At 35.6% G+C, this 26,909-nt stretch overlaps 1 protein-coding gene across 2 annotated transcripts in view; it reads left to right on the top strand.

Annotated features, from left to right (window-relative positions):
- DENND1B (DENN domain containing 1B) overlaps nucleotides 1–26,909 on the top strand; it is a 251,610-nt gene that overhangs the window by 99,673 nt on the left and 125,028 nt on the right. The window contains exons 6-10 of one of the 2 annotated variants that reach the window (XM_059998789.1): nucleotides 9,739–9,808; nucleotides 15,580–15,660; nucleotides 19,616–19,675; nucleotides 20,887–20,940; nucleotides 23,650–23,760. In XM_059998789.1, coding sequence (XP_059854772.1) covers nucleotides 9,739–9,808; nucleotides 15,580–15,660; nucleotides 19,616–19,675; nucleotides 20,887–20,940; nucleotides 23,650–23,760 — 376 coding nt within the window. The remainder of the gene's footprint in view (nucleotides 1–9,738; nucleotides 9,809–15,579; nucleotides 15,661–19,615; nucleotides 19,676–20,886; nucleotides 20,941–23,649; nucleotides 23,761–26,909) is intronic. The other variant, XM_059998790.1, reaches the window with a different exon arrangement.

The raw sequence follows: 26,909 nt of genomic DNA, 5'->3' as shown, positions 1-26,909 counted from the left end.
GTGTTTTTCTGTAATTTCAACACAGAATGTTCAACGTGGTGGAAATGCTTTGTGAGAGGACAGGAGAAATGTGACTACACCTACAATTTATTTTCTACTATTTTTTCTCTTCCAACAACACTCAATTTCATCGTATCCTTAAGATGTAGTAGGAGAAAGTTTGTTTAGCTTCATATAAAACCAAGACTTAGAATTTAGTCATTTTTGAAGGGTTGTGGGAAGGGAAGGTAGAAGTAGCAAACGAATTATTCATGGGATTGGTTGGGGCAATCAGGTCTCTTCCTTTAAAGGCCAATTTCTTGAATTCCAGACTCTGCTGCTTCCAGGGGTTCTGTGAGAGAAGGCCACCTCTGCTAGTGTTCTGAGTGTTCACTGGTGGCTGCCAGGGCTTTAGAGTAATGTTTGCATTCAGTGTTTTGGGAATGTCCTGGTCCTCTTAGAATTCAGCCTTAATTCTAAGTCCTAAATTCTAAGGCTTCTTAGAATTAAGCATTAATAGAGCTAAAATTTATTGAGAAAAATGACAAAATACTTGAATAAGCAAGACACAGAAATATATGTCTTTAACCATGCTTTTCTGTTAACAAAAGTAATATATTTTACTATAGAAAAATTGGAAGAAAATAAAGAAAAAGAAAGTAAAGGCACTTATATTTGTGAAACATAATCATTGCTTAAATTTTGGTATTCATTCTAGACTTATTTCCATGTCTTGTTAAGACACATTTATAAATCTTTCTATTGGATAGCAAACTAAATATTTAACTGTAGTGTTTATTCACAGTTGGTAAAGTGAATGAATATATATATAGAAGCAGTTAATAAATAGAAAAAGCTTCTATGGCTTTCATATTATCCACTGTAAGTGCTGAGAATTTTTGTACATGCTTAATCTGACAATTGGTCATTTCACTTTTTTTCTTAAAAGTTGAGATTTAGCATAAAGATGATTTCCTTTCTGATTATAGTTTTTTAAATTAGTTACTTATTTCTTTACCTGGAGTATATTATGACTTTCAAATATGAAAAAATTTTAGCATCTTTTTCTTGAAGCTGTCTTTTGTGAAAAAGTAGTGCATTTATATTGAAACACACTACATTTTTAGTTATTGTTGCGAGATAATACTAGATTGATTATTCAGAGGTCATTTTTAGTATCAGTGATTTAAGATTCTTAGATAGAAATTAATAATTTCTCCTGTTGTCTTTATATCCTGTTAAACACTAAAATTTTTTATTGTGATCAACTATATATCTTCATCAAAAAACTCTTCATTTAAAAAAAAACTCTTCATTTATTTTACCTTCTAATGTTTGAGTTTGTGTTTTAACGATCTAAATTTTAAAAGAAAAGTATAAATATCTCTTGAGTTTTTGTTGACATCGAACAGTTTAAAATATTTTAGGTCCCTAAAGAGTAGTCATAATGAAAATGGGATACATTTAAGGATGTATAAGATTTTTTAATACAAAGTAAAATTAAATACAAATTGGTAGTAAATTTTCATTAGAAAAGCAAAAAATAACTTTGAGTGTTGGATTTCTTGAATAACAAAGACTTTTAGGTTAGAGATGACAATGATAATACTAATAATAACACAAAATTAATAACATCATTTAGTGTTTGTTTACTATAAGCGAGGCATTTTGCTAAGTGATTTATATACATTATTAATAAAAACTACTCTATGCCTTAGAGTTATGAGCTAGAAAATTTTCACATAAAGCTTTAAAGCTACTTTTCATCCTGGATGATGCCATTATATAAGACTTGAAAGTAATTTAGATTTACCTTAGAGTTCTAAGCTAGAAAATTTGCACACAATGCTCTCAAAACCATGGGTTCTTCTTTGACTGGATTTATGCTATTATAAGTTTTGAAAGTAAGTGTATTTAATTTGTATTTGTTTCATTCTCTCTGTAGAAGAAATATTACAATTCAGGTTTATTTAATATAAAAGTCAATATTTAATTTTGGATTTTTGTATGCTTTAGCCTTTTCTATGGCATGTCTCTCCTACTTTAACAAGATTTCAAAAATACCCTGAGGGCTTCCCTGGTGGCGCAGTGGTTGAGAGTCCGCCTGCCGATGCAGGGGACACAGGGGACACGGGTTCGTGCCCCGGTCCGGGAAGATCCCACGTGCCGCGGAGCGGCTGGGCCCGGGAGCCATGGCCGCTGAGCTTGCGCGTCCAGAGCCTGTGCTCCGCAACGGGAGAGGCCACAACAGTGAGAGGCCTGCGTACTGCAAAACAAAACAAAACAAACAAACCCTGAGATATTACTAATTTAAATCATGCCATTGTTTGTATTTAGAATTGCTTTCGTATAATAGCAAAAATGCAAGAAGTAACTTTTCCCCTAATTTGATTAACATAATTTTACAACTATAAAGTTGTCGCCAAGGGTTCAAAATTAAATACTGTCATAAGGAAGACAGTTTGATGTTTGGGGCCTTTGTAGTCCTCCCTGCCCACATCCCCTGTAACTCATACCAAACTTGAGGCTTTCACACTCTTCCTTGAAGCAAGTCCCTTAGAAGCAGAATGTTTCAATTTTACACATTTTGTGTCAATTTTCCAGGCAGAAAAACAGCCTCTAGACATTAGACATTTTTCTACGGAAAGGCAGTTTCCTTCGTTTTATTTGATTACTCTAAGTTAGGTTCCTGCTGACCAACTTAGACTGTTAGTGGTTACCTGACTGTTTGACAAAAAACATTTCCTTTCCTTTATTTAACCTTTGACTTTTGGATGTAAAAGGTTTATCAGCTCGATAGTGGAAGCCAAGTGTGAGGGAAGTCTCGCATGGCTTTACATACACATCTGTCCTTTGCCTTATGTCTTTATGAAAAATTAAGGAAATAATCTTAGGAGATGCTTTGACTTTCGTTTTAAAATAATTGGCCTTCATGTATTTGTTTTACATTTATGTATGTTTACAAGACTATGAAAGTCCCAGGAATCCTTTGTTAAAGAACTACATTTTCAGTTTTATAAAATTCAAGTAAAGTGTCTTATTTAGTCATTATATGTTGAATACATTTTTTAAAACTTTCTGGGATTTTTGTGTTTGGTTGTACAAAAACAGATTGGGACTGTAAAATTTAGTGAAAACTATTTTAACTTAACGACCATCAGCTTAGGAGCTTATACATTAGTTAAAAATTAATTGCCTTGAACTTATGTTGTTTGAAAAGTATCTAAAAACCACAAAAATAAAAACATGAGAATAACATTTCTTACCTGAGCAAGATAAGCTTGTATAGTTTATAATATTTATTTTATATCTATGTGTGTATGTATTTTTTTGGCACACGTTTTATCTTTAAACTGTGCAATGGAATCTTGTTAAAATATTTGAATTATTGACTACTTTGTGTACCCCGGACCATTTTCTTGTCATATAAAAAAGTAAGCAGGACTTCCTGTTGAATAGTTGCACCATACCAGGGGTTGCGAATTCAGTTACCTGTAGGGACAAGATAAGGGCCTAAGATGAGATAAGCAGGTTTGGCTGACAGTAGGAAATTGGGGTGATCCAAATAAATAACACATGCCCCATCCAAAGACAGAAGCTGTTACCCAGCTTTAGGTATTTGTTGCAAAGTTAAAATAAAAAAAAGTGTAACCAGTATTGCAAGTTCTTTTGATTTTTAAGAGAAGAAATCTAGATTTTTAAGTGAATTATCTGATTTAGAAGTTGGCCACTTACTCAGTTCAACAACAACAATGGTGCGTTGCCCAAACAGAATATGACTGTGGGCTGGGTATGTCTGCATGTAGCCAGTTTGCACCCTCCGCTCTGGATGCTGTTGTTTATTTGCAACGGAAAATGTCCCTGTTTCCTTGACATCCTAAGAGCGTGACTAGGTTACAGAGTAGTGCCACTTGGATACAAGTGATGTTTTCATTAAAAAAAGATGAATGATATGTACTCTTAAAAAGGAGCTAGTTATCACCAAGAACCAGTACATGTTCACGAAGCAGATTGTGTGTAACTAAACTCAGTTCTTTATGGTGATGGTACTTACTGGTGTATTAGGCAGTGCTGTTGTAGAAATTTGAAAGAGTCTGTCCCATTATCTCTCATGAACACATTATATATAGAGAAAAATGTTGGCTAGACAATAGATAATGCAGTTATGAGTCTTCTTATTGATCGAAATTTACTTAGATGTTGATAGATTTATGTTGTTTGGGCAGAGATCTTGTACCATGTTGCAGGCCATATCCTTCTCAAAATTTTTATCCACAGTGATGAACGTATAAGCAGTACTAAAATCTATAATTAGAAGGAATTACCAATCTGTGAAATGAAAGAGTCAAACAGATGTTTATCTGCTGGGAAATTTGCCCATATGAATAAAATATAATTTAAGAGGCAGAAAGGAAGGTAATGCTCTGAACATTAGTTAAACAAATTTTAGAAGATAGAATTTACTTTAGTGTATAGAAATTATAAGTAGGCTGATTTAAGATTAAACTAGAATGAATGAATTTTGTTCACATTTTATGCAGCTTCCTGAAAACCTCTGGTCATTGGACAATGTTTATTCAAAGGCTGGGTATTATAGAAGTACATGCCTGTATTGGGTGATTGGTAGACCCCTGAGCATGTATTATTGCTCAGTCAGAGTTCTAATCTCAGGCTTGCCATTTGGTAGCTTTGTGACCCTGGATAAGTTGTTTTACCTTAGTTTAGTCAAATATACATCATAGTATTATTATAAGAATTAAATGAGAGAACACGTATAAAGTACCTAGCGTATTTTCATACCTATAGTTAGTGCCTAAGAAGTTTTATTCTCTGTACTTCCAGTTATTTTAATGTGTGGAATCTCTGATTCTTAGATCCTGCTCTCTACTCCCTAGATGGGCATAGACCTGACTAGTAAGTCTTACTGTCCAAACAGAAATAACTAAGCATGATGGAGCCTTAGAGATCACTGTGAGAAATATCTCATAGGTGTAAGCCTTGTTGTAATAGTTAAAAAATTATATTCGTCTGATTTATAGCAGTGATCTATATATAATAGAGTCAAGAGTTGAATGAACATGAGAACAAAATCCAGCATCCCTGTATAAAGAACAAACATAGCCTGGTATCAGGATGCAATGCAGTTGAAAGTATTCTTGGAGATAATAAAAAATAATAGTAATTGTAAAATGATACCAAAATACCTAGCACTGTTAAATTTTGAAAAGTGAACTGACTGTTAATCAATTATTAATTCAGTTTGTTTCATTTTCAAAAACAGGTCCATAATCTTACAAATAAATTGTGGGTTTTTTGGTATAAACTAGCTTTTTAATGAAAAATTGGATTCCAGTTTGTTTTCATAATTTGAAAAGAAATTGGAAGGGGAAGATAATCGATGAAAAGTAATAACGTAAAGATGAGAAAACCAGAACATTTGGTCTAGAAAAAAGAGATTCTCTCACTTTGCAATAACTTATAATTATGAGATATTTATTACATATCTTATTTTTATAGTGAACCAGGAAGGAAGTTTAAACAAGGTTCCACATTATTTGAGTAAGGTGAAAATGACAGTATAAGGATTAACAGGTAGACATGCAAACCACCTAAAGTCAATAAATCTTGCTTTATCTTAAGATTCTTGAGAGCAGGATAGAAACAGACCTGCATGTTCCTTGAATAGATTAGGTCTCATCTCATCTGAGCATATAGATCTGAATTACATAACACATCGACATTTTCTTGAAATAGCAATTTCTTCAGGCTGTTAAAAGTTGAAATGTGACTATGAAATGACTTCAAATGAAAGAAATTGTACTGTATCCAAGGAACTACAGTGTGTCTTAGCAGGACATCCTCCATGAAAATTATTTCATTGAGTTATAATGAGTATGGAAAATACGATGTGGTAATTTGCATGATATTGAGTTGATAATCTAAAAACAGTATTAGTAATGTTTAAGGGTTTTTTTTTTGTAAGCAAAAGGTATGGTAGAAAGTAGATTAGCTATCTAAGCACTAGGGTTAGAAGAGTTGAGTAACTTAAACGTGAAAATTGAGATTACCTATGCTAACTTCTGATTCTTAGATTTTCCCCAAACCGTCAGAGCTTTGGCACATACTCACCCAGGTTTTTCGAGACTCCCACATGAGGCTGTCAGCTTGTTGCAACCCCCTGTCCCAGAAAATCCTACCCAATGCCCTCATCCCTGTTTCCATCTGGACTGGTTGCTTACCAGGCTTTGGCACATTTATCCTTAGACTTACCTGTTCTTCCCTGGAATTCAGTTTCTTGTCTCTATATCCCCATATTCCTCCTTTCTACTTCACTCTTGCATTTTGTCACTTCCCAAGAATATTATGGAGAAGGTAAATTTTTGAGTTCTAGAAAGACTGAAACTGCTATTAGTCTATCCCCAAACTTGATTGATAGTTTCTCTGGACAAAGAATTCTAGGTTGCAAGGGATTTAACCTCTGCCTTTTGGAGGCATTATCTTCTGACTTCCCAGAATTGCTGTTGAGACAGAGGTTCAGGGACATTTTCGATTTGATGCCTTCGTACGCTACCTGTTCTGTCTCTTTGGAAATTCTTAGGTGCTTCTCTGTTGCCCCTGTTCTGCAATTTCACTGTGATACTCTGGTTTGGCTCATTTATTCTACAGTTACCCCAGTGGCACTTTCAATGTGGAAACTCATGTCTAAAGTTCCGGGATTTTTCTAGTAATTTTTTTTTTTTTGGCGGTACGCGGGCCTCTGACTGTTGTGGCCTCTTCCGTTGCGGAGCACAGGCTCCGGACACGCAGGCTCAGCGGCCATGGCTCACGGGCCCAGCCGCCCCGCGGCATGTGGGATCTTCCTAGACCGGGGCACGAACCCGTGTCCCCTGCATCGGCAGGCGGACTCTCAACCACTGCACCACCAGGGAAGCCCTCTAGTAATTTTTAAAATGAAATTTTCATTTCTTTTTTCCCCTCTTTTTTTTTTAGAACCACTATTAGTCAACTACATGATAGTCGAGGTTGATACACTGATATTTTAATATTTACTCTTATTTTCTATCTGTTTATCTCTTTATCCTAGTTCCTAAGAGATATTCATCATTTAGGTTCTAATCTTTCTATGGATTTTTCTTTTTTTTTTTTTTTTTGCGGTACGTGGGCCTTTCACTGTTGTGGCCTCTCCTGTTGCAGAGCACAGGCTCCGGACACGCAGGCTCAGCGGCCATGGCTCACGGGCCCAGCCGCTCCACGCATGTGGGATCTTCCCGGACCGGGGCACGAACCCATGTCCCCTGCATTGGCAGGCGGACTCTCAACCACTGTGCCACCAGGGAAGCCCCCTTTCTATTGATTTTAATTTTTTTTAGCATTTGTATTTTGAATTTATAAGAACTTGTTCTTATTGTCTAAAAATTTATTTTTTCACTTCTTTCTCCTTTTTTATATTTCATTTTGTTTAACAGCATCCTGTTCTTCCCATCTTGCCCCTCGGTTCTTCATGACCTTTTTTGTTTTCTTAGATTCCATATATATACGGTATTTGTTTTTCTCTTTCTGACTTACTTCACTCTTTATGACAGACTCTAGGTCCATCCACCTCACTACAGTAACTCAATTACGTTTCTTTTTATGGCTGAGTAATATTCCATTGTATATATGTGCCACATCTTCTTTAGCCATTCATCTGTCGATGGACACTTAGGTTGCTTCCATATATACACTACCAAACGTAAAATAGATAGCTAGTGGGAAGCAGCCGCATAGCACAGGGAGATCAGCTCGGTTCTTTGTGACCACCTAGAGGGGTGGGATAGGGAGGGTGGGAGGGAGGGAGACGCAAGAGGGAAGAGATATGGGGACATATGTATAACTGATTCACTTTGTTATAAAGCAGAAACTAACACACCATTGTAAAGCAATTATACTCCAATAAAGATGTTAAAAAATAAAAAAAAATAAAATAAATACTAGATTAGAACAATGAAAAAAAAAGCTTCCTGTTCTTTATTCAGCTCCTGTGGATATTAATGATAATTTTTGAAACTTTCACCTGGTGTTTGTATTGTCTTTGTTTACTTGGAGTTCCTTTTATGTTTGTATTGGTGTCTGTATTTCCTCAAATATCTGGTGGTTGGACCGTTAATTTATATTTAAGATAGAGGCACTAAACTGAATTAGCATCATTGTATGTGCAGTGGTTAGTTTCACAAGAAAATATAGGGCCTTTGAGGTGTTTTTTTCCTTTGAGAAATTCCCAGATCAGTGTCTCAGGATGCTGTGGGGGCCAGTCTATTGGCTAATGGTCATTTTCCCTTCTCTTGACACTCAGGTTTTGGTTTTCTCTTTTCTGCAAAGTCAGTTATTCTTTGCTTGCTTACCACCTTTACAAAGCCATTCACCTTTGTTGCTTTCTATTGCATTTGCCTTGTCCTCATTAATTTATACCCTTTTTATTTATTTACAGTCATTTTAGTGGCATTTCCAAAGGGCACAGAGATAAATGGATGTACTACTCAATATGCTAGATTTAATGAAAAGTTGGTAGATATTTTAAAATATGATAGGTCTCTTTTATATCATTACTTACTATTTATAATGATCATTTTAAAGAACTCTATAGCATTCTGCTGAGTAAGGATGCTGTCATTTACCTGACTGTTCTTTTGTTATGACTTTAGGCAACTCCTAATTAAAAAGCATCATTCATGGTCACTAATAAATCAGACATTAAATGAAAAAAATGCAGAAAGAATGCTGTTTTTCTAAGCTCTAGTCATTGATTATGAAATCTGTTTTGTGTATCTGTACTCTTGTCAGTATAGAATTGTGTAGTAAAAGTATCACACTTTTTTCTCTTAAAAAGTAGTCTGTTGCAGTCATTCTTTGAAGAAAAAAATGAATATTTGTTAACTGATAATTAACTACACTGGTGTGTGTTGTGATTTACTCTTCTTATATGTGAAAAGTGTACATTTTAATAAACAATTAAAAACTTTGGATAGATTTTAAATATACATACCTTAATTTGTTGAAAAGGAGTACAGATTTTATTTTGTACAATTGATTTTTGGATTTAGTATTTTGCTTTCATAAAATTAATTATATTTGTATCTAGCAAAATGAATCAAAATGATTTTTAAATTATACGTGTTTTTGATACTTAAGTGCTATTTATAATATTTATAATTTTTAAAATAAGCTTTCTTGTACTGATATTTATTTTGAAAATTTACCATCCTACGTAAACATCAATTTCCAAAGAATTGATTTAATTAATAAGCACATAATTCTATTTTTTATATATTTAATTCAGTAATATTTAAAAAGAAATGATTATATCTTTGTTTTAAAAGCTTTTTAAAATTAGTTTTTATTTGATATTATCTTATTACAGTGGTTAATTTTTATTCTATGAGTGCTTTTGGTGCACTCATACCATGCTTACCACACAGTGGGATTAAGTGATTTTTGGTGCTGCTAACATAAAATAGAAGCGTGTAATGAATAACCTTTATAATGGAATTTTGGATTCTGATTACTTTATGAAAACTAATAGTACATTATATGTAAAATTTTACTGTAACAGTAAAGAGAACATGGGTATAGTTCTTTTTTGCCCTCCAGGATCAACCTGTTTGAAATAATCTAGATTTGATGTTATTTTGCCATCTTGTTTCTTGATTCTAAATGATACACACACACACACACACACACACATTTTTAAAGTTTTTTTTTTTTTTTTTTTTTTTTTTACAGTTACCTGCCATGGTTTGAAGTATATTACAAGCTTCTAAATACTCTGGCAGACTACTTGGCTAAGGAACTGGTAAGTCATGTTTTTTCCCCATTTTTTAAATTGTGGTAAAATACACCTAACATGATATTTACCATTTTAACTGTCTTTAAGTGTACAGTTCTGTACCATTAAATACATTCACATTGTTCTGCAGTGATCAGTACCATCATCTTTACAACCTTTTTACTTCCCAGATTGAATCTCTCTACCCATTAAACAGCAACTTCCCATTCCTCCCTGCCCTTGCCAAGTCCCTGGCAACAACCATCATACTACTTTCTGTCTGTCTGCATGGGACCATGTACCTCGTATAAGTAGAATGATACAATATAGATCCTTCTGTGACTGGCATATTTCACTTCATGTTTCAGAGTTCATCCATGTTGTAGTGTATGTCAGAATTTCCTCCCTGTTTGAGGGTGAATAATATTCTGTTATTCACACACCACATTTTGTTTATTCATTCATACTTAGATGAACACTTGTGTTGCTTCCACCTTTCGGCTGTTGTGAACAAAGCGGCTATGAACGTGGGTGTACAAATAACTGTTTGAGTCCGTGTATTCTTTTGAGTATATTCCCAGAAGTAGAACTGCTGAATAACATGGTAATTCCGTGTTTAACTTTTTGGAGAACTGCCATAACATTTTCCACAGTGGGTGCATCAATTTACATTCCCAGGGGCAATGCACAGGGTTCCAGTTTCCCCATATCCTCCTCAGCAGTTATTTTTTGTTTTCATTTTGTTTTGTTTTTATAATGGCCATCCTAATGGGTGTGAAGTGGTATATGATTGTGGCTTTCATGTGCGTTTCCCTAAACATTAGTGAGATAGAGTCTTTTCATGTGCTTATTGGTCATTGTATATCTTCTTTGGAGAATTATTTATTCAGGTCCTTCGCCATTTTTTAATCGGGTCTTCATGTTGTTGTTGAGGAGTGGGAGTTATTTACATATTCAGATATTAATCCTTTTCAGATATATGATTTGCAAATATTTTCTCCCATTCTGTGGGTTGTCTTTTTACTTTGTTGATAGTGTCCTTTGATGCACAAAAGTTTTTAACTTTCATGAAGTCCAATTTATCTGTTTTTGTCTTTTGTTGCTTTGTGCTTTTGGTGTCATGTCAAGAAATAATTTTCAAATCCGATGTCATGCATGAAGCTTTCTTTTTTTCTTCTAAGAATTTTATAATTTTAGCTCTTATATTTATCTTTACACCTTTATTCTTTTTTCTTAAAAATAAAAGCAAAACAGAAACTGAAGTTTGCTTTGAATTAATGAACTTCTCTGGGATGATAGTTTGTAAATTTTCCCCTTAATCATTCTTCCCTATTTTAAACAAGGACTAATTTACTAAGATATTAGCTATGCTATTTGATGCAATTTAATTCAAATAAAAGTTTTTTTAAAAAAAAAATCTGCAGTGATTGCCTGTTGTTGCTTTCTAATTTTGAAATGTAGGGTATATTTTCTGGTCTCTGACTATCTGCTTAAATTCTTACTTGATACTCCTCCACACTTGAGACTGTATTTTGTTTGGTCATCTGACATTGTGTTTTCTTTGCTTTTAGTTATAGCCTCAGTCTTTCTTTGAACTTTTTCCTTTATCTACACCTAGAATTTTGGTGTTCTTAGTTTTCTTTTCTCTTCTCTCTAGAAATTACCTATGGGCATCTTATGCACATTCTTAGTTGTTAAGTACCACCATATTCTGATCTCTAAGAATGATCTTTCTGAAACCTGATTATATCATTTTACTGCTTGCTTATAATCCTCTCAGTGGTTCCTTTTTTTTCTTAGAATAAAATCTAAACATGTGTGCAGCTTGACATATTAGAAGCTTCATGATCTGCCATCTGATAGTCCTTCTTGGCTTCTCTGCTCCCACTTTTCTACACACAATATACTATCCAATTATTTGGAGCCACTTAAATTTCCTAGAACACTGGTAGAACACTCATCTTTTAAAATTCAGTGTAAATATCTTTAAAAACAGACCTAAACTCAATACAAATACTACTCCAGATACTTTTTATTAAATAGAATTTAAATGTATTATTAATAAATTAAGACACTTCTTTTACTCTTCTAGTGAGCAATCTCCTAATTTGGCAACCAAATTTTATTATTATAACATAATAGCATGTTTTTAGTGTTTGTCAAAAGTCCAGGGTTTGTGTGCGTGTGCTGTGTGTGTAAACATTTCCCTCTCTACACTTGATGTACTTCTGTGAAATATTCATTAGAAGGTCATTTTACACTTGAACAATTTTATATTTAAGCTATTCAGTCATTCATTTTCCTAAGAAAATAACTGGAAATAGCAGTATTCAATTATTGCATCGAAAACCCAAAACCAGAATTCTGCTTCATTATAGTTTCTTGTTCTTTGTGTTTTTGAGTAAACATGTGGAACCAACATTAATTGTATTAGTTGTCCAACTTTTGAATATGTTACCTTCAGAAACTTAATACTTATACTTATTGTATGTCATATGCTCCCTGAGACCATACGTAGTACTGGAATATGTAAAAAAACATACTGTGGTTTCCTGAAGAGAGGAAGTGAGGGAGACTACATTTGTGTTCCTAATTAGAGGAAAAAAAATTATAAGTTCACAGTATTAATAACTGGAAGTAAATCTATGAGTGTAATAATTTTTCTTTTCATTGTTAATTCAGTGCCACAGGGTATTTAGATTGGAATTTAGATTCACAGTCAGTTATCCTTACCTGATCAGCATTAGGCAACTACAAAGGATGATTAAAAGCTAGACATTTAAAAAATTTGTTTCCATAAGGATTTTGTATACACAGAACATCACTATCGTCCAGAATATCCTGTGGTACATTTCACTGCTTAAATGGTCAAGTGATGAATGCTTTAGAGTCCTTCTTGTTAGGTCATTCTAAAGAGAATTTCAAATAGGCAGTTTTGTTTTTTTTTAATAGATCTTTATTGGAGTATAATTGCTTCACAATACTGTGTTAGTTTCTGTTGTACAACAGAGTGAATCATCTATATGCATACATATATCCCCATATCCCCTCCCTCCCACCCTCCCTATCCCACCCCTCTAGGTGGTCACAAAGCACAGAGCTGACCTCCCTGTGCTATTCGGCTGCTTCCCATTAGCTATCTATTTTACATTCGCAGACATAGAGAATGGACTTGAGGACACGGGGGAGAGGGGGAAGCTGGGGTGAAGTGAGAGTAGCATTGACATATATACACTAACGAAAATAGGCAGTTTTGAGTACACACTCTTGCAAGAATTTGTAGAGATCTGAATTATTAAGTTTTCATAGCCAAGTTATGAGAAATTGTGAGAAGTCATGTGTGTCTTGTATCCATATCCCTTAAAATGAATGATTAACTTCTTTGAACAACTGCCTTTACCTTTGGTTTATTCTCCCAACATAAACATTTTAAGAGAGAATAAAAATAACTATGTATATGAGAAGCTACCGTCACGTATTTATTGCTGGATTTGTATGTGTAATTCAGAAAAGTGAGTGTGCACATCAAGGTACATTATTACTGTACAAATCCCATAAAGTAGATGTGTTATATATTTTACGTCATCCCATTTAGCATGGGGCAAATAGTAACTAAGAGCTACTTAGAAAAGAAGTATTTAGAATATTTGCATCTTGCATCAAAGTGGCATCTTAGTACAATAATCTTACTTAAATTGTACCTATTTCTTAAAAACTAGGTTTGTGATTTTAAAATTAAAATGGAAAATGCAATCATTCCTCTGCACTAAATAGTTGGCCAAGTTGTGAATGCAAAGGAAAAGTTCTTGAAGCAAATTAAAAGTACTACTTCAGTGAACACATGAATGGTAAGAAAGCAAAACAGCCTTATTGCTGATACGGAGAAAGTTTTAGTGGTCTAGATAGAAGATCAAAGCAGCCACAACATTCCTTTAAGCCAAAGCCTCATCCACAGCAAGGTTCTACCTCTCTTCAACTCTGCGAAGGCTGAGAGGGGCGAAGAGGCTGCAGAAGGAAAGACTGAAGCTGGCAGAGGTTGGTTTAATGAGGTTTAAGGAAAGAAGCCATCCGTTTAACATAAAGTGCAAGGTGAAGCAGCAAGTGCTGATGTAGAAGCTGCAGCAAGATCCAGGACATCTCCTAAGATAATTAATGAAGGTGGCTGCACTAAACAACAGATATTCAGTGTAGAGGAAACAGCCTTCTGTTGGAAGAAGATGCAATCTAGGACTTTCATAGCTGGAGAGGAGAAGTCAGTGCCTACTTTTCAAAGCTTCAAAGGACAGGCTGACTCCTTAGGGGCTAGTGCAGCTGGTGACTTTAAGTTGAAGCCAATGCTCATTTATTATTCCAAAAATCCTAGGACCCTTAAGAATTATGCTGAATCTACTCTGCCTGTGCTCTATAAATGGAACAACAAAGCCTGGATGACAGCACATCTGTTTACAGCATGTTTTACTGAATATCTTAAACCCACTGTTGAGACCTACTGCTCAGAAAAAAATTCCTTTCAAAATATTACTGTTTATTGACAGTGCCTCTGGTCACCCAAGGGCTCTGATGGAAATGGACAACAAGATTATTGTTTTCTTCACGCCTGCTAACACAACATCCATTCTTCAGCCCGTTGATCAAGGAGTAATTTTGACTTTTATTTATTATCATTATTTTAAATTTATGTTTATATTTATTGTATTTATCATTTTAAAATTTATTATTAAGTCTTATTATTTAAGAAATACATTGCGGGAGACTGTAGCTGCCACGGATAGTGATTCCTCTGATGGATCTGGGCACAGTAAATTGAAAACCCTCTGGGAAAGATTCACCATTTTAGATGCCATTAAGAACACTTTTGGTTCATGGGAAGAGGTAAAATATCAATATTCACTGGAGCTTGAATAAGTTGATTCCAACCCTATTGGATGACTTTGAGTTGGGGGGATTCAAGACTTGACTGGAGGAAGTAACTGCCGATGTGGTAGAAATAGCAAGGAAATGAGAATTAGAAGTGGAGCCTGAAGATGTGACAGTTGCTACAATCTCATGATAAAACTTGAACAGAAGAAGAATCGCTTCTTTATGGATGAGCAAAGAAAGTGGCTTTTTGAGATGGAATCTACTCCTGGTGAAGATGCCATGACGATTGTTGAAATGACAACAAAGGATTCGGAATATAACATGAGCTTAGTTGATGAAGCAGCAGCAGGGTTTGAGACGATTGACTCCAATTTTGAAATAAGTTCTACTGTGAGTAAAATGCTATCAAACAGCATCGCAGACTGCCGATGAAAGGGAGAGTCAGTTGATGCAGCAAAGTTTATTGTCTTGTTTGAAGAAACTGCCACGGCGACCCCACCCTTCAGCACCCACCAGCCTCATCAGTCAGCAGCATCAACATCGAGGCAAACCCTCCACCAGTGAAAAGATTCTGACTTGCTGAAGGCCCAGATGATGGTTAGCATTGTTTAGTATGCTAAAAAAGTATTTTAAATTAAGATATGATGTTGTTTTTTTTAGACATAATGGTATCGCACATTTAATATACTACAGTGTAGTGTAAACATAACTTTCATATGCACTAGGATACTGAAAAATGCATGAGACTCGCGTTATTGCTATATTTGCTTAATTGCGGTAGTCTGGAACTGAACCCCCCATATCTCCAGGGTCTGCCTGTATATAACACGTCTGAAGTGAGTAGGCACAGTGAATGATTTTGTCAAGTAGTTTTAATTGTATTTACTTAGTTCCTATTTCATTTATAAAATGTACTTTTTTTTTTTTTTTAACTCTAGGAAGATGATTTGAATGAAACTCTCAAATCACTCTATAACCAGCCAGTACCAAAGGCAAACACTCCTGTCAATTTGAGTGTGGTAAGTATTGAGTCAGTAATTGATGTTTTGAGTCACAGCAGTTTAGAAACTCTGCTGAGTCACCCATGCTGCCATGAAGACTTTAATGCCTGTACTGACATTACTACATGGTGATATTGAGGCTTTCTGACATGCTTTAACTATCATAACATGATATGATAGATGTATACTTCGGTAGTTGTTAAATCACAGATTTTTAAATTATATGCTAAAAGTTACCAAATATCTGAGAATATTTTGATTGCAAGAAACATTGATTTTCAGGTAAAATCTGTCCATAATAAGAAAATACACACCCATACCCACACAAGTATACAATACCAAATACCCCTCATAAAATGAAAACAGTACATAATAAGTATTGAAAACGTACTGTATAACCAACTATATGATAAAGATTCTGGGTTAAAAAACTCTTTCCCCATACTTCAATACATCTTTTAGTATAATCACCAAATACTGGAAATATGATTAAAGTTTCTCAAAGCAGTAAGGCTGTGGTGGTATAGATTATTTACCACTGAAACTTTTAATGAACTGTACTGTCTATAACTAAAATCACCCTAGTACTTTGGGAGGCTTTGTAAGTGTTCAAAATTAATAATCACAAAATATGAATGTTTTTGTTAATTTTCTTCATTAATTTGGCATATAATAGAATGTTAAAATTTACCTATGTTGATTTTGGTTCTTCCAAAATAACAATAAACTGTCCTGATTAAGGAAGGAAAATATATAATGATGCAAGAGAAATTGAAGGAGAAAGCAATTTGAAATGTATGTAATCGTGTTAATAGGTCTTTTGGTGGTTTTTTTATATTTAACATCTTTATTGGAGTATAATTGCTTTACAATGTTGTGTTCCTGCTGTACAACAAAGTGAATCAGCTATACGTACACATATATCCCCATATCTCCTCCCTCTTGCGTCTCCCTCCCACCCTCCCTATCCCACCCCTCTAGGTGGTCACGAAGCACTGAGCTGATCTCCCTGTGCTATGCGGCTGCTTCCCACTAGCTATCTATTTTACATTTGGTAGTGTATATATGTCCATACCACTCTCTCACTTCGTCCCAGCTTACCCTTCTCCCCTCCCCGTGTCCTCAAGTCCATTCTCTACATCTGCGTCTTTATTCCTGTCCTGCCCCTAGGTCTGTCTGAACCCTTTTTTTTTTTTTTTTTTTAGATTCCATATATATGTGTTAGCATATGGTATTTGCAAGATAAGGAAACTGTTAGCCTTATTTCATTCTTTCTTTGGTAATAACTTTCTTCTTGCTTAGAATTCCCCCTGTAATTTTGTTTGATCATAATATTCCCCTCTGTGGTTTCCTTCTTTATATTTCTGGTGGCAGCAGCCTAGTCTGGGTGCTCATCACTTCAAGCAGTCCTTAGTCTACAGCCTCTCCTTCCAGTCCCTTCTAAAGGCTGTAAGATCAAACTTCCTTCAACTATGTAAAGTCCCCTGATGAAAACCTTTAGTAGTCCCCCATTTTCGGTAGAATTTGTCCAAATTTTTGGCCTTTCAGGACCATCCACTTCTTAGCCTCAATCCAGCTTTTCACTTTTCTGTCTCAGTTTTTTTCCCCATGAATTGATTCTCTACTCTGGTCACAGTTTTCTGTTCATCTTCTCGAGTGAACATTGTGCTTTCTTGGTTGTACAGCTTCCTCTAAAACCTCTTGTAGACTATGTATCTTTAGAACTAGCTCAGTTCCCACCTCTGTGAAATGTTCCCTTGTTGTTAACAGCATAATGTTCTCGGCCCCTTTATGTCTGAATCCTCTTTTGTTGCTTAATGCCAAAGTGGAAATAAATGTTATGTAGTCATTTAGAGATTGGGGGCTGGAAAGCTAAGGATAACCTGGAATTTTTTTTTTTAGCGGTACGCAGGCCTCTCACTGTTGTGGCCTCTCCCGTTGCGGAGCACAGGCTCCGGACGCGCAGGTTCAGCGGCCATGGCTCACGGGCCCAGCCGCTCTGCGGCATGTGGGATCTTCCCGGACCGGGGCGCGAACCCGTGTCCCCTGTATCGGCAGGCAGACTCTCAACCACTGCGCCACCAGGGAAGCCCTAACCTGGAATTTTTAACCGGAATCGGGGAGTCATCTGCAGACATGGTTGTGGGAATAACTGAGCAATTTAAAGGGCAGAATGTAGAGAGGATAGAGCAGAGGGTAAGGTCTAATTGCCCGAAGAAGTTGTATGGAAGAAGAGAGTACATGGAGGGAGAGGACTGGAGGAAGGAGCAGTTAAGGAGAAACTCAGATTTGTATGACGTCATTGAAGCCGAAAGAATGCAGGTTCACAGTTAGTGGGAATGAAGTACAAAGGACAAGGAAAGATGCCCCGGAGAAGGAGGAAAAGCTCTGGATTTTCTGAAAATAAGTGTTTTTCTTTGGAAGAGTTGTATGTATGAAGTGATTCTAACACTTTGTTAAATGGTGAAGGAAACATACTGTAAGTGCTAAGATGATAGAGGCAGCTGTGGAAAGCTGAGAAATAAAAATGTATTCTCTAAATTTGACAGTATTATTTGTTCAGGAGTAACTAAATATCTTATAAAAATACATTTCAGAAATATTGGATATTGAAACACTTTACCTTTATTAATAAGAACTGTAAGTCAAAGATGTCTAGGCTTCTTAATACCCAAAGACTAGAAGATTTTGGTTTAAATCACAGTCACTGAATGTGTGATGTGAGGCAAAAAAGTTAATCTCTTTTGATGTTCCCTTTTATCCATTTGAGAAATTTAGTGAATCAGTTTTTGAGAAAGTTGTTTGGGGAATTTTATGAAATGATATATTTAGATATACCACAAAAAGCTATTTGAATGTTAGTTGCTAGTAAGTTGACGTTTCATTTGATAAGGAGAGGATTTTTATTATATCTGAAATAATCTTGGTAAAGGAATTTGAGTGACTGTGTTGTATTTCTATGTCTGATGGTTATTTTTATATTTTAAGCCTCACATATAAGCTTTTTTTTTTTTTTTTTTTTTTTTTTTTTTTGCGGTACGCGGGCCTCTCACTGCCGTGGCCTCTCCTGTTGCAGAGCACAGGCTCCGGACGCGCAGGCTCAGCGGCCATGGCTCACGGGCCCAGCCGCTCTGCGACATGTAGGATCCTTCCGGACCGGGGCACGAACCCGTGTCCCCTGTGTCCCCTGCATCGGCAGGTGGACTCTCAACCACTGTGCCACCAGGGAAGCCCCACATATAAGCTTTTGAATCAGTAGTCTGTGATAGGTTTCAAATCTTGTTCACCTGTTCTCAATACAATATCTTAGGTATTGTTAAATCCAACTGGTTGATAAACCTTTATGTAAAGTCCACTCAGTAATTTCATTTGACTTCAATAATAGGTTATAAAGTCACGTGCCAGTGCTGTGCAGTTAATGACCAGCAAAACTGGGATGAAAACACTTGTCTTCACCTACTAGTACAGTTTTAGTTTTGTGATGTCAGGTTAAAATTGATGGTCATAGGCATTTTTGTTCCTCCACAAGTAGAAAAGAAATTTTTGTTTGTTTGCAGAATTTCCATTATAAAAATATGACAAGACTTGAGAAACTGCTGTGATTTTCTTAAAATTTCGTATTTCATTAATATTCCATCACATGAGTTTTTCAAGACTTGACATTATAACCACTAGAATATCACAGAGATTTTATGAAATGTTAATATCTAATGTAAATGCTTATTTTGAAAGTACATTTCAAAGCCATTAAATATCCACAGAATTCTGTACTCTCAGTCAAGAATTAAAGTGCTTCAAGATTTTTCTAGCAAGAACTAGCAAATCAGCATTTAAAACATTTGTAATGAATGCTATTCAAATGTTTTCAGCAGATAATGTGGCTACATGGGTTTGTCTCAAATACACAGCAAATTGTTGTGTAAATTTCTCCCATGAAAGTAAAGTACTCATTTTGTCTCTTATGTATTGTAAGAACCAAGAGATATTTATTGCCAGTGAGCAAGTTCTGAAAGATCAGCCCTCCCTAGCACGGGTGAGTTCAAAGGACATTGGCTTCTGAAAATCACTGTTAAATTGGGAAGTTAATTACTTCTTTCACTATGTCTTTAAGATTCACTCTGGTCCTTTGGGAAGTGGTAAATTTGCTTCTTTTAAGAAAATTAATCATTCAGATTATATTTTCTGTTTATACTATCTTTTAAAGCATAGCTTTATGAAATACAGTGCTATTAAAAATCCATCCAAATACAAATAGCTAACAGAGACCAAATCCATGCTTACCCTCGTGTCAGTGGTGGTGATGTCAAAGTGGGCTCACTACATGGGTGTCTGTCACATGTTTTGTCCAGGGTCTCAGGACCTTGTTCTTCCACCCTGCAAGCCACGCATTGTGACGGTGCCAACTAGCCTTGCTCTGACTAGTTCAGTGGTGCTCAGTATTGGCTAGAATGGTTTTTTGCCCCCAAATCTTTAATTATAAGACAATATTAAGTAGGTCCTTATGTGAGATAGTAAAATGATTTTGGAGATTAATATGAACAGAAAATAAAATGATTTTGGTGATTGACTTGTACTCTGATTCTGGGTGGTAAAATTTGGGAACATTCTGTGAAATGTGAAGGTGTGCACAGTATGCTTTTTGTGTAAATATGTCTATGAACTGTTGTATTGCTTTGAATATTATAGAAGCTAATTAACATTTGTTTAGTGGGTGTATAAAAGTCATATTTTGGGTTAATTACCTTTTAAGAAGTTTTAAATATTAAAAAATTATTTTTTATTTCTGCTTTCTAAATAATATAGTGGCTGATATGTACCAGAGAAATTTATGGGGACTTAACTGTAGGAACTCAAAAATCTCAATAGATTTTGATATATTCTTGGGTAAACAAACCTTATTTTTCCAGGTTCCCTAAACCAAATGTGTTAAAATTATCTATCTATCTATCTATTTTTCAGTAATTTGCTTTTTTGGTCTTAATAAACTTTTTCTAGGATTCCCACTTCAATTTTAAAGTGAAATATTTTTAACCAACACTTAAACTTTTTGTATGAGAAAGTTATTGCTAAATCTCATATAAACCTGCTATCTCATTTAAGAATCTCTCAAATTCAGCAAACCCTGAGCATCAGTCCTTGGTATTTATTTAGTTGATATGTTTTAAAATTTTTAATCTCAAATTATACATAATGCTACCAAATTTTAATTCTCCTTTTCTTATGTGATTTATTTCTGTTGATTAGCATTCCTACTTCATTGCCCCTGATGTAACTGGACTCCCAACAATACCGGAGAGTGTAAGTTTTCTCTGTTTTTATTCTACTGATATTATGAAATTTATTTATTTTGGTCTCACTGTTTAAGGATTTCTTTGTAGAGAAATAGAAAACATTGTAACTCTCTGTGAGAAAAAATGAAAAAATAAAGAATAATGTTATCTCTTTTTCTTCTTTATGTATCTGCTACTTTACCTCCTGTAGATAAGACAAATTATATGACAAAAACGATTTCTACCATTTGAGATAGTTCAGTAGGATAGTCTGTGTTCAGTTAGGTCCTGAGATCCCCAGATTAGGCAGAAGAGAGGTCTCAGGAGATGACTCCTTTTGGCAGGGAAGGAACACGTGCAATGGGAAATATTTTCACGCAAATAGTTACTTTAGTGAAATGACCATAGTATTTAGATTCCTTGTATATATATATATATATATATCTTTTCAAATTTTAGATGTTCTCTACTTGATTTCCTGATTTTTAATATAAGTAATACATGTTTTGTAAGGCTTGAAGGATACTACAAGAAATTATAAAATTGCTACAGTTCACATTTATTTAGAGTCCTGATTGTAGCCTTACTAGAAATATTTTCAGTGTTTTAGTAGTTATTACAAATTAAAATTCTGTAGAAAAGCTTACATGGATAAATAGAATTGACAAGTACACTTTTGGATGCTGTGTGAAAAGGAAGTATTTCCTTTCATAATTTTTTTCAGCTTTGTTTTGGAAAGATAAAATGAATTAGTAGAAATAATTCAATCAAAGTGAAGGAAACATCAACTTAAGGAATATGTATTATTTTCCTCAGAACTCTATTGTGCTTCCAAAAATGTTTTTGAACCTACTGAGTGTTTGGTTTCCAAAAGCACGTGGGTTATAAGTGAACGAACAAAGTCCAAGAAGACAATTGTAAATTTCCTAATTTCGAACCGAGACTGTCAGTGGTGTTTTTGGTACAGATGAGTCCAGTTAACTCCTGTGAGAGACTGCGTTCAGCTGCTCTTCACGTGGGCCTGGGATAGACCATCAAATCAGCAGGTCACATCCCAGGCTCTCAAGTCTTGTGCGAGTCCACCGTGGGCTGCGGGTGTCTGTTAGGTTTCCTGGAGGCTGACTCACCGCCTTGACTTATGCGCGCCTGCCCCCACATCAGGGTTGTTAATACAAGTCAGTCTCTTGCTTTAGCCTCTCCTCTTCTTACCTTTCTTAAATTTACTAATAAGCCGCTAATAGCTTGATTTAACAAACTTCACAAACTTTGCTGTGACTTTGGAAGTTTTAAAGAACCATTCTAAGGAAAAACTGCCACTGAGAATATACATTTTTACATCTCCATTAATATATTTTATTTTTAGAATGTCCTGTTTAGGGAAGAGGAAAAAAAAAAGCAAGGACCTATACATAAGGCAGCATTCTGCATTGAGAAATAATTCCCCATCTAGAAATTATCTTTGAGATTATAGGAAAAATATTAACGTTGAATGACATAAAAGTAATTTTGTATTATGAAGACTTGAAATAGAAGGTGAGGTGTGCTTCAGCTAGAGAAAACAGGAAATGAATCTCTCCACCAAGTTCAGCATCACTCACTGTTTCCGTTTATGTGCCCTGCTGTGATTACTGGTTTGTTCTGGGAAGGTCTGTACCTCACAGAAATAGAAGAAACATTGGATTTCTTAGTTTCCTGCTCAACTAGAAGTTTTAGCCTTCTGGGTCATAGTGCACCTGGCACTGCAGTTTCAGTCTGTTGTCATCTCTCATTCAGTCTCTTTATCACTTGTTGCTTTCTGATGGGCTTAAGTTTGAGTACAGAAAATTAAAAATAAGTAAGAGGAGAGGATCTAAAAGTGAAAGTTAACGCAGCTTACCCCAGTTTTGTTCCTATGTGGGGAAACAATTTGAAGTGTTAAGTCAAGGAATCAAATTAACACCAACTTTTATTTGGTTATAGTGGTATAAAGCAGGCCTGACATGGGATATAAATGAGATCTTCCTTAATAAAGAATCAAAGGTGGGCTTCCCTGTGGCGCAGTGGTTGAGAGTCTGCCTGCCGATGCAGGGGACGCAGGTTCGTGCCCCGGTCCGGGAAGATCCCACATGCCACGGAGCGGCTGGGCCCGTGAGCCATGGCCGCTGAGCCTGCGCTCCACAGCAAGAGAGGCCACAACAGTGAGAGGCCCGCGTACAGCAAAAAAAAAAAAAAAAAAAAAAAAAGAATCAAGGGTCTGCTTTATAAACCCATCTCATCCTGTGGTTGCCTTATGCGTAGTCTATAGTTTCAGGCAATGATTTTGCCTGCTGGCTGATTGGCAAACAGAGGGAGACTCAAATGTATTTTCTGGAGCAGCAGTTCTCAAAGTTCAGTGTGTGTAAGAACCACTGGCAGTATTTTTTTAGAAAATGGATTCCTGGGGCTGTACTCTGAAGATTACCACTCAGCAGGTCTAGGTTGGGGCCCAAAAAACAGGCTTCTTTTTCAGGTGCCTGGGGAGGGAGGGTGGGAAAGATGTGATGCTCTGATCACCCTCTGAGAATGTTTTCGTAGAGTAGGGCTATGTTTCAAATAATAGTAGAAGGCTACGTGCTCTGTGTGGCGGCAGAATAGAATTAAATCTAATTATTTTAATGAATACCACTTATTCTCCTAACATTGTTCGTACTTCAGACTCTGTGGCGAACGTATCAGATACTTTCCCTGTAACTTACACAGTTGTCTCTGGCTTGTGCAGAGGAACCTCACGGAGTACTTTGTGGCTGTGGACGCGAACAACATGCTGCAGCTCTACGCCAGCATGCTGCACGAGAGGCGCATCATCATCACCTCTGGCAAACTCAGCACCGTGAGTATCTCACACTCCCCTCCGCGCGGAAAGACCTGCAGCCCACGCAGAGGCAGAAATGCTCTGCGTGTGCTTACGAGACAATATCTACATACCCTTTTGATATATGGTTTTAATCTGGCTCTTGGAGTACAAAGGTCTGATTTATGGAAGGCCTTCGCGGGTGCATTAAGTCAGGTTAATTATTTTTTCTTATCAGAAGATGAGAGTTTTTTTTTTCTTTTTTCTTTTTAACTCTCCAGAGTTCATTTTAGTGCCTTCTACCATCTAACGAATTCTTAAGAGCTATTATGAGATCTTTATTATTCACTTGAGGCTTTTTCCATTGGAGCTACTTGAAAGAAATCAAGGGGCCATGATAATAGCTGCTATCCTAACCTGGTAATAGGTAGATTCATCTTTGTTGCCAAGTAGTGGTTTGGGAGTGGGTTCTATAATAGTTCTGATTTGGAGGAGCTCTTCAGACTGATAATAACTTAAAAGTCAAAATAGCGTTTTTTTTAAATCACAGGTTTTATGCTACTCACTGAAATGTTTTTCTGGAAGGTCTTCATTACTGTGGTAAAGGCAGGGAGAATGGAGTTTTCTTGGGTCATAGAAAAACATTCAGAAGTATGTTGCTAGATTTTCTAATTTTTTTCACTTTGAGCATTAATATTTTAATATTTTTGACCTAAAAATTTTAATATAAATGTAAATATAGTTTTGAGTAATGTATGAGATATTTATTAAAAACATTATTTAATATTTCATGAATTAGCTTCCTTGAAATTTGGCTAACTGATAAAAATAAGATAATACCTATGTTTTGTTCTCTGAAAGTAGAAATAAAAAACTTATTCTGCAAAGTTTTAGTATTTTAGAGCAGAAGGAGCTTCAGGATTTCTCTAGGGCATCTCTTTAGGGTGTAACAATGAGAAAGGTGTTGATATTTTCAGAGAAAGGTTAAATGGCTACCCCAAGGCCAAATAAGATAGTTGGAGACAGGTAATGTGAAACTGGGTCTCCTGATGCTAATTTTGGGTTATTTGCATTACTCTAGAGTTGAAAAAATACAGTCTTGAGATTTTGAAATGCAGTAATGATATGCGCACTTTTCAAAAAAAATTGAAAATACATTATTTTACACATTGAAAAACAAGTTATATGCATTTGAAGGAGTAAGTGTGGAGAAATGATGTAGTTCAATCAGAGAATAAGTGCTAGTCGGTGATGCAGGTAATTATTTGCATTTTCTTAAAGTGATGTTAAGAAATTCAATCTGAATTATTTGGTACTTCTTATATATTTGCTTTTCTGCTGTGCTTAACTTACCGTTGAGGTAAAATCATTCTTATTTATCCTCCCCTTCTCTTCCTCCTCATCACATTTTTTTTTAAACTACATTATTTTTGGTTACACTGACATTTCCTGCATTTATTTATTAATTTATTTCTTTTTTAGCTGCGCCACACAGCTTATCCTCATCACTTTTTTAAGCCAGTTTTTTCAAGATTATAAAGAATATTTCTATATGGATGTTGTCCTGAAGATTAAAAAGGTTGTACAAGCTATCTTGGAGACCTAGGAGCTAAATTCCTATCAAGATTAATTCATGTAACATATTTGTTACGCACCTACTATGTGCTCGCCACTTTCTAGGCACTGAGGATTGAGCAGTAAGCAAAGCAAAGTCCAAACACTCTTGGAGCTTATATCCAACTGATAGAGAAGATGAAGACATGAATGAAGAAATAGCTGTTATGTCATATGGTGCTGAGTACCAAGAGATAAGGGAGAAAGTGTGTGTGAATGTGGGGTGAAAGGTCAGGGGCAGATTTCAGTTTTGTGTAGGGAGGTCAGGGAAGCCTTCTCTCATGAGGTGGTGTTTGAGCAGAGGTCCGAAGGAAGTGTGGGCGTGAGCGTGTAAGCTGGTCTGTGTAGGGAAACATTAGAAATAAATCTGATGGAAAGCAGTATGGAGGTTCCTCAAAATATTAAAAATAGAACTACCATGTGGTCCAGCAATTCCACTCCTGGGTTTTTATCCAAAGAAAACAAAAACACCAATTCAGAAAGATATCTGCAACCCTATGTTCATTGCAGCCTTATTCACAATAACCAAGATATGGAAGCAGCTTAAGTGCCCATCATAGACGAATGAATAAAGAAGATGTGGTGCATATATACAATGGAATATTAGCCACAGAAAGGAATAAAATCTTGCCATTTGTAATAACATGGATGGACCTTGAGGGCATGATGCTAAGTGAAATAAGTCAGACTGAGAAAGACAAATACCATATGATCTCACTTATATGTGGAATCTAAGAAAACAAAGCAAACAAATGTAACAAAACAGAAACAGACTTATAGATACAGAGAGCAAACAGGTGGTTGCCAGAGGTGGAGGTGGGGTGGGAGGATGGGCAAAACAGGTGAAGGGGGCTGAGGCACCGACTTCCAGTGAGAAAATAAATAAGTCACAGGAATGTAATGTACAGCAGGGGGAACATACTGAATAATATTGCCATAACTCTGGCGACAGATGGTAACTAGACTTAATAATGCTGATCGTTTCGTAATGTATAAAAATCCCAAATCACTGTATTTACACCTGAGAATAATATAATATTTCAAGTCAATTATACTTCAATTAAAAAAGGAAAGAAATCTGAATATATGTAAATATTTTGTAAAAACATTTTTTGGTAGGTATTGTAAAATGTTGGTGTTTCTTTTTGTTGTAATTTGTAAACACCTCTTAATGGCTAGGTAACCTCTCTTCCACTCAGTTTCTTCACATTTAAACTGGGAACATGGGAGTGATACTAGTTTTAATCTCATAGGGTTGCTTTAAAGCTTAAGGATATGTGTACATGCACACACACATATGTGTATACATGAAGTGCTTAGAATTTTATCTGCATAAGATTAAATGATTATCAGCTATAAATTTATAATCTAGATCTGAAGTTTAGAGTAAAAATGAACATGCCTACCCTTTAACTTTGTTTGAATGATTTTAATAAAGGCTTGGTATTAGTCAGGGAGTTGTTTCTTTTTTTTTTTTTTGCACGAACCTGTGTCCCCTGGATCGGCAGGCGGACTCTCAACCACTGCGCCACCAGGGAAGCCCCCAGGGAGTTGTTTCTTATATTTGAGGTCAA

The sequence above is a fragment of the Delphinus delphis genome, chromosome 1, assembly GCF_949987515.2.
Source record: "Delphinus delphis chromosome 1, mDelDel1.2, whole genome shotgun sequence".
NCBI classification, from domain to species: Eukaryota; Metazoa; Chordata; class Mammalia; order Artiodactyla; family Delphinidae; genus Delphinus; species Delphinus delphis.
The sequence above is the reverse complement of the archived record's forward strand: the minus strand, read 5'-3'. Positions and strand labels throughout refer to the sequence as shown.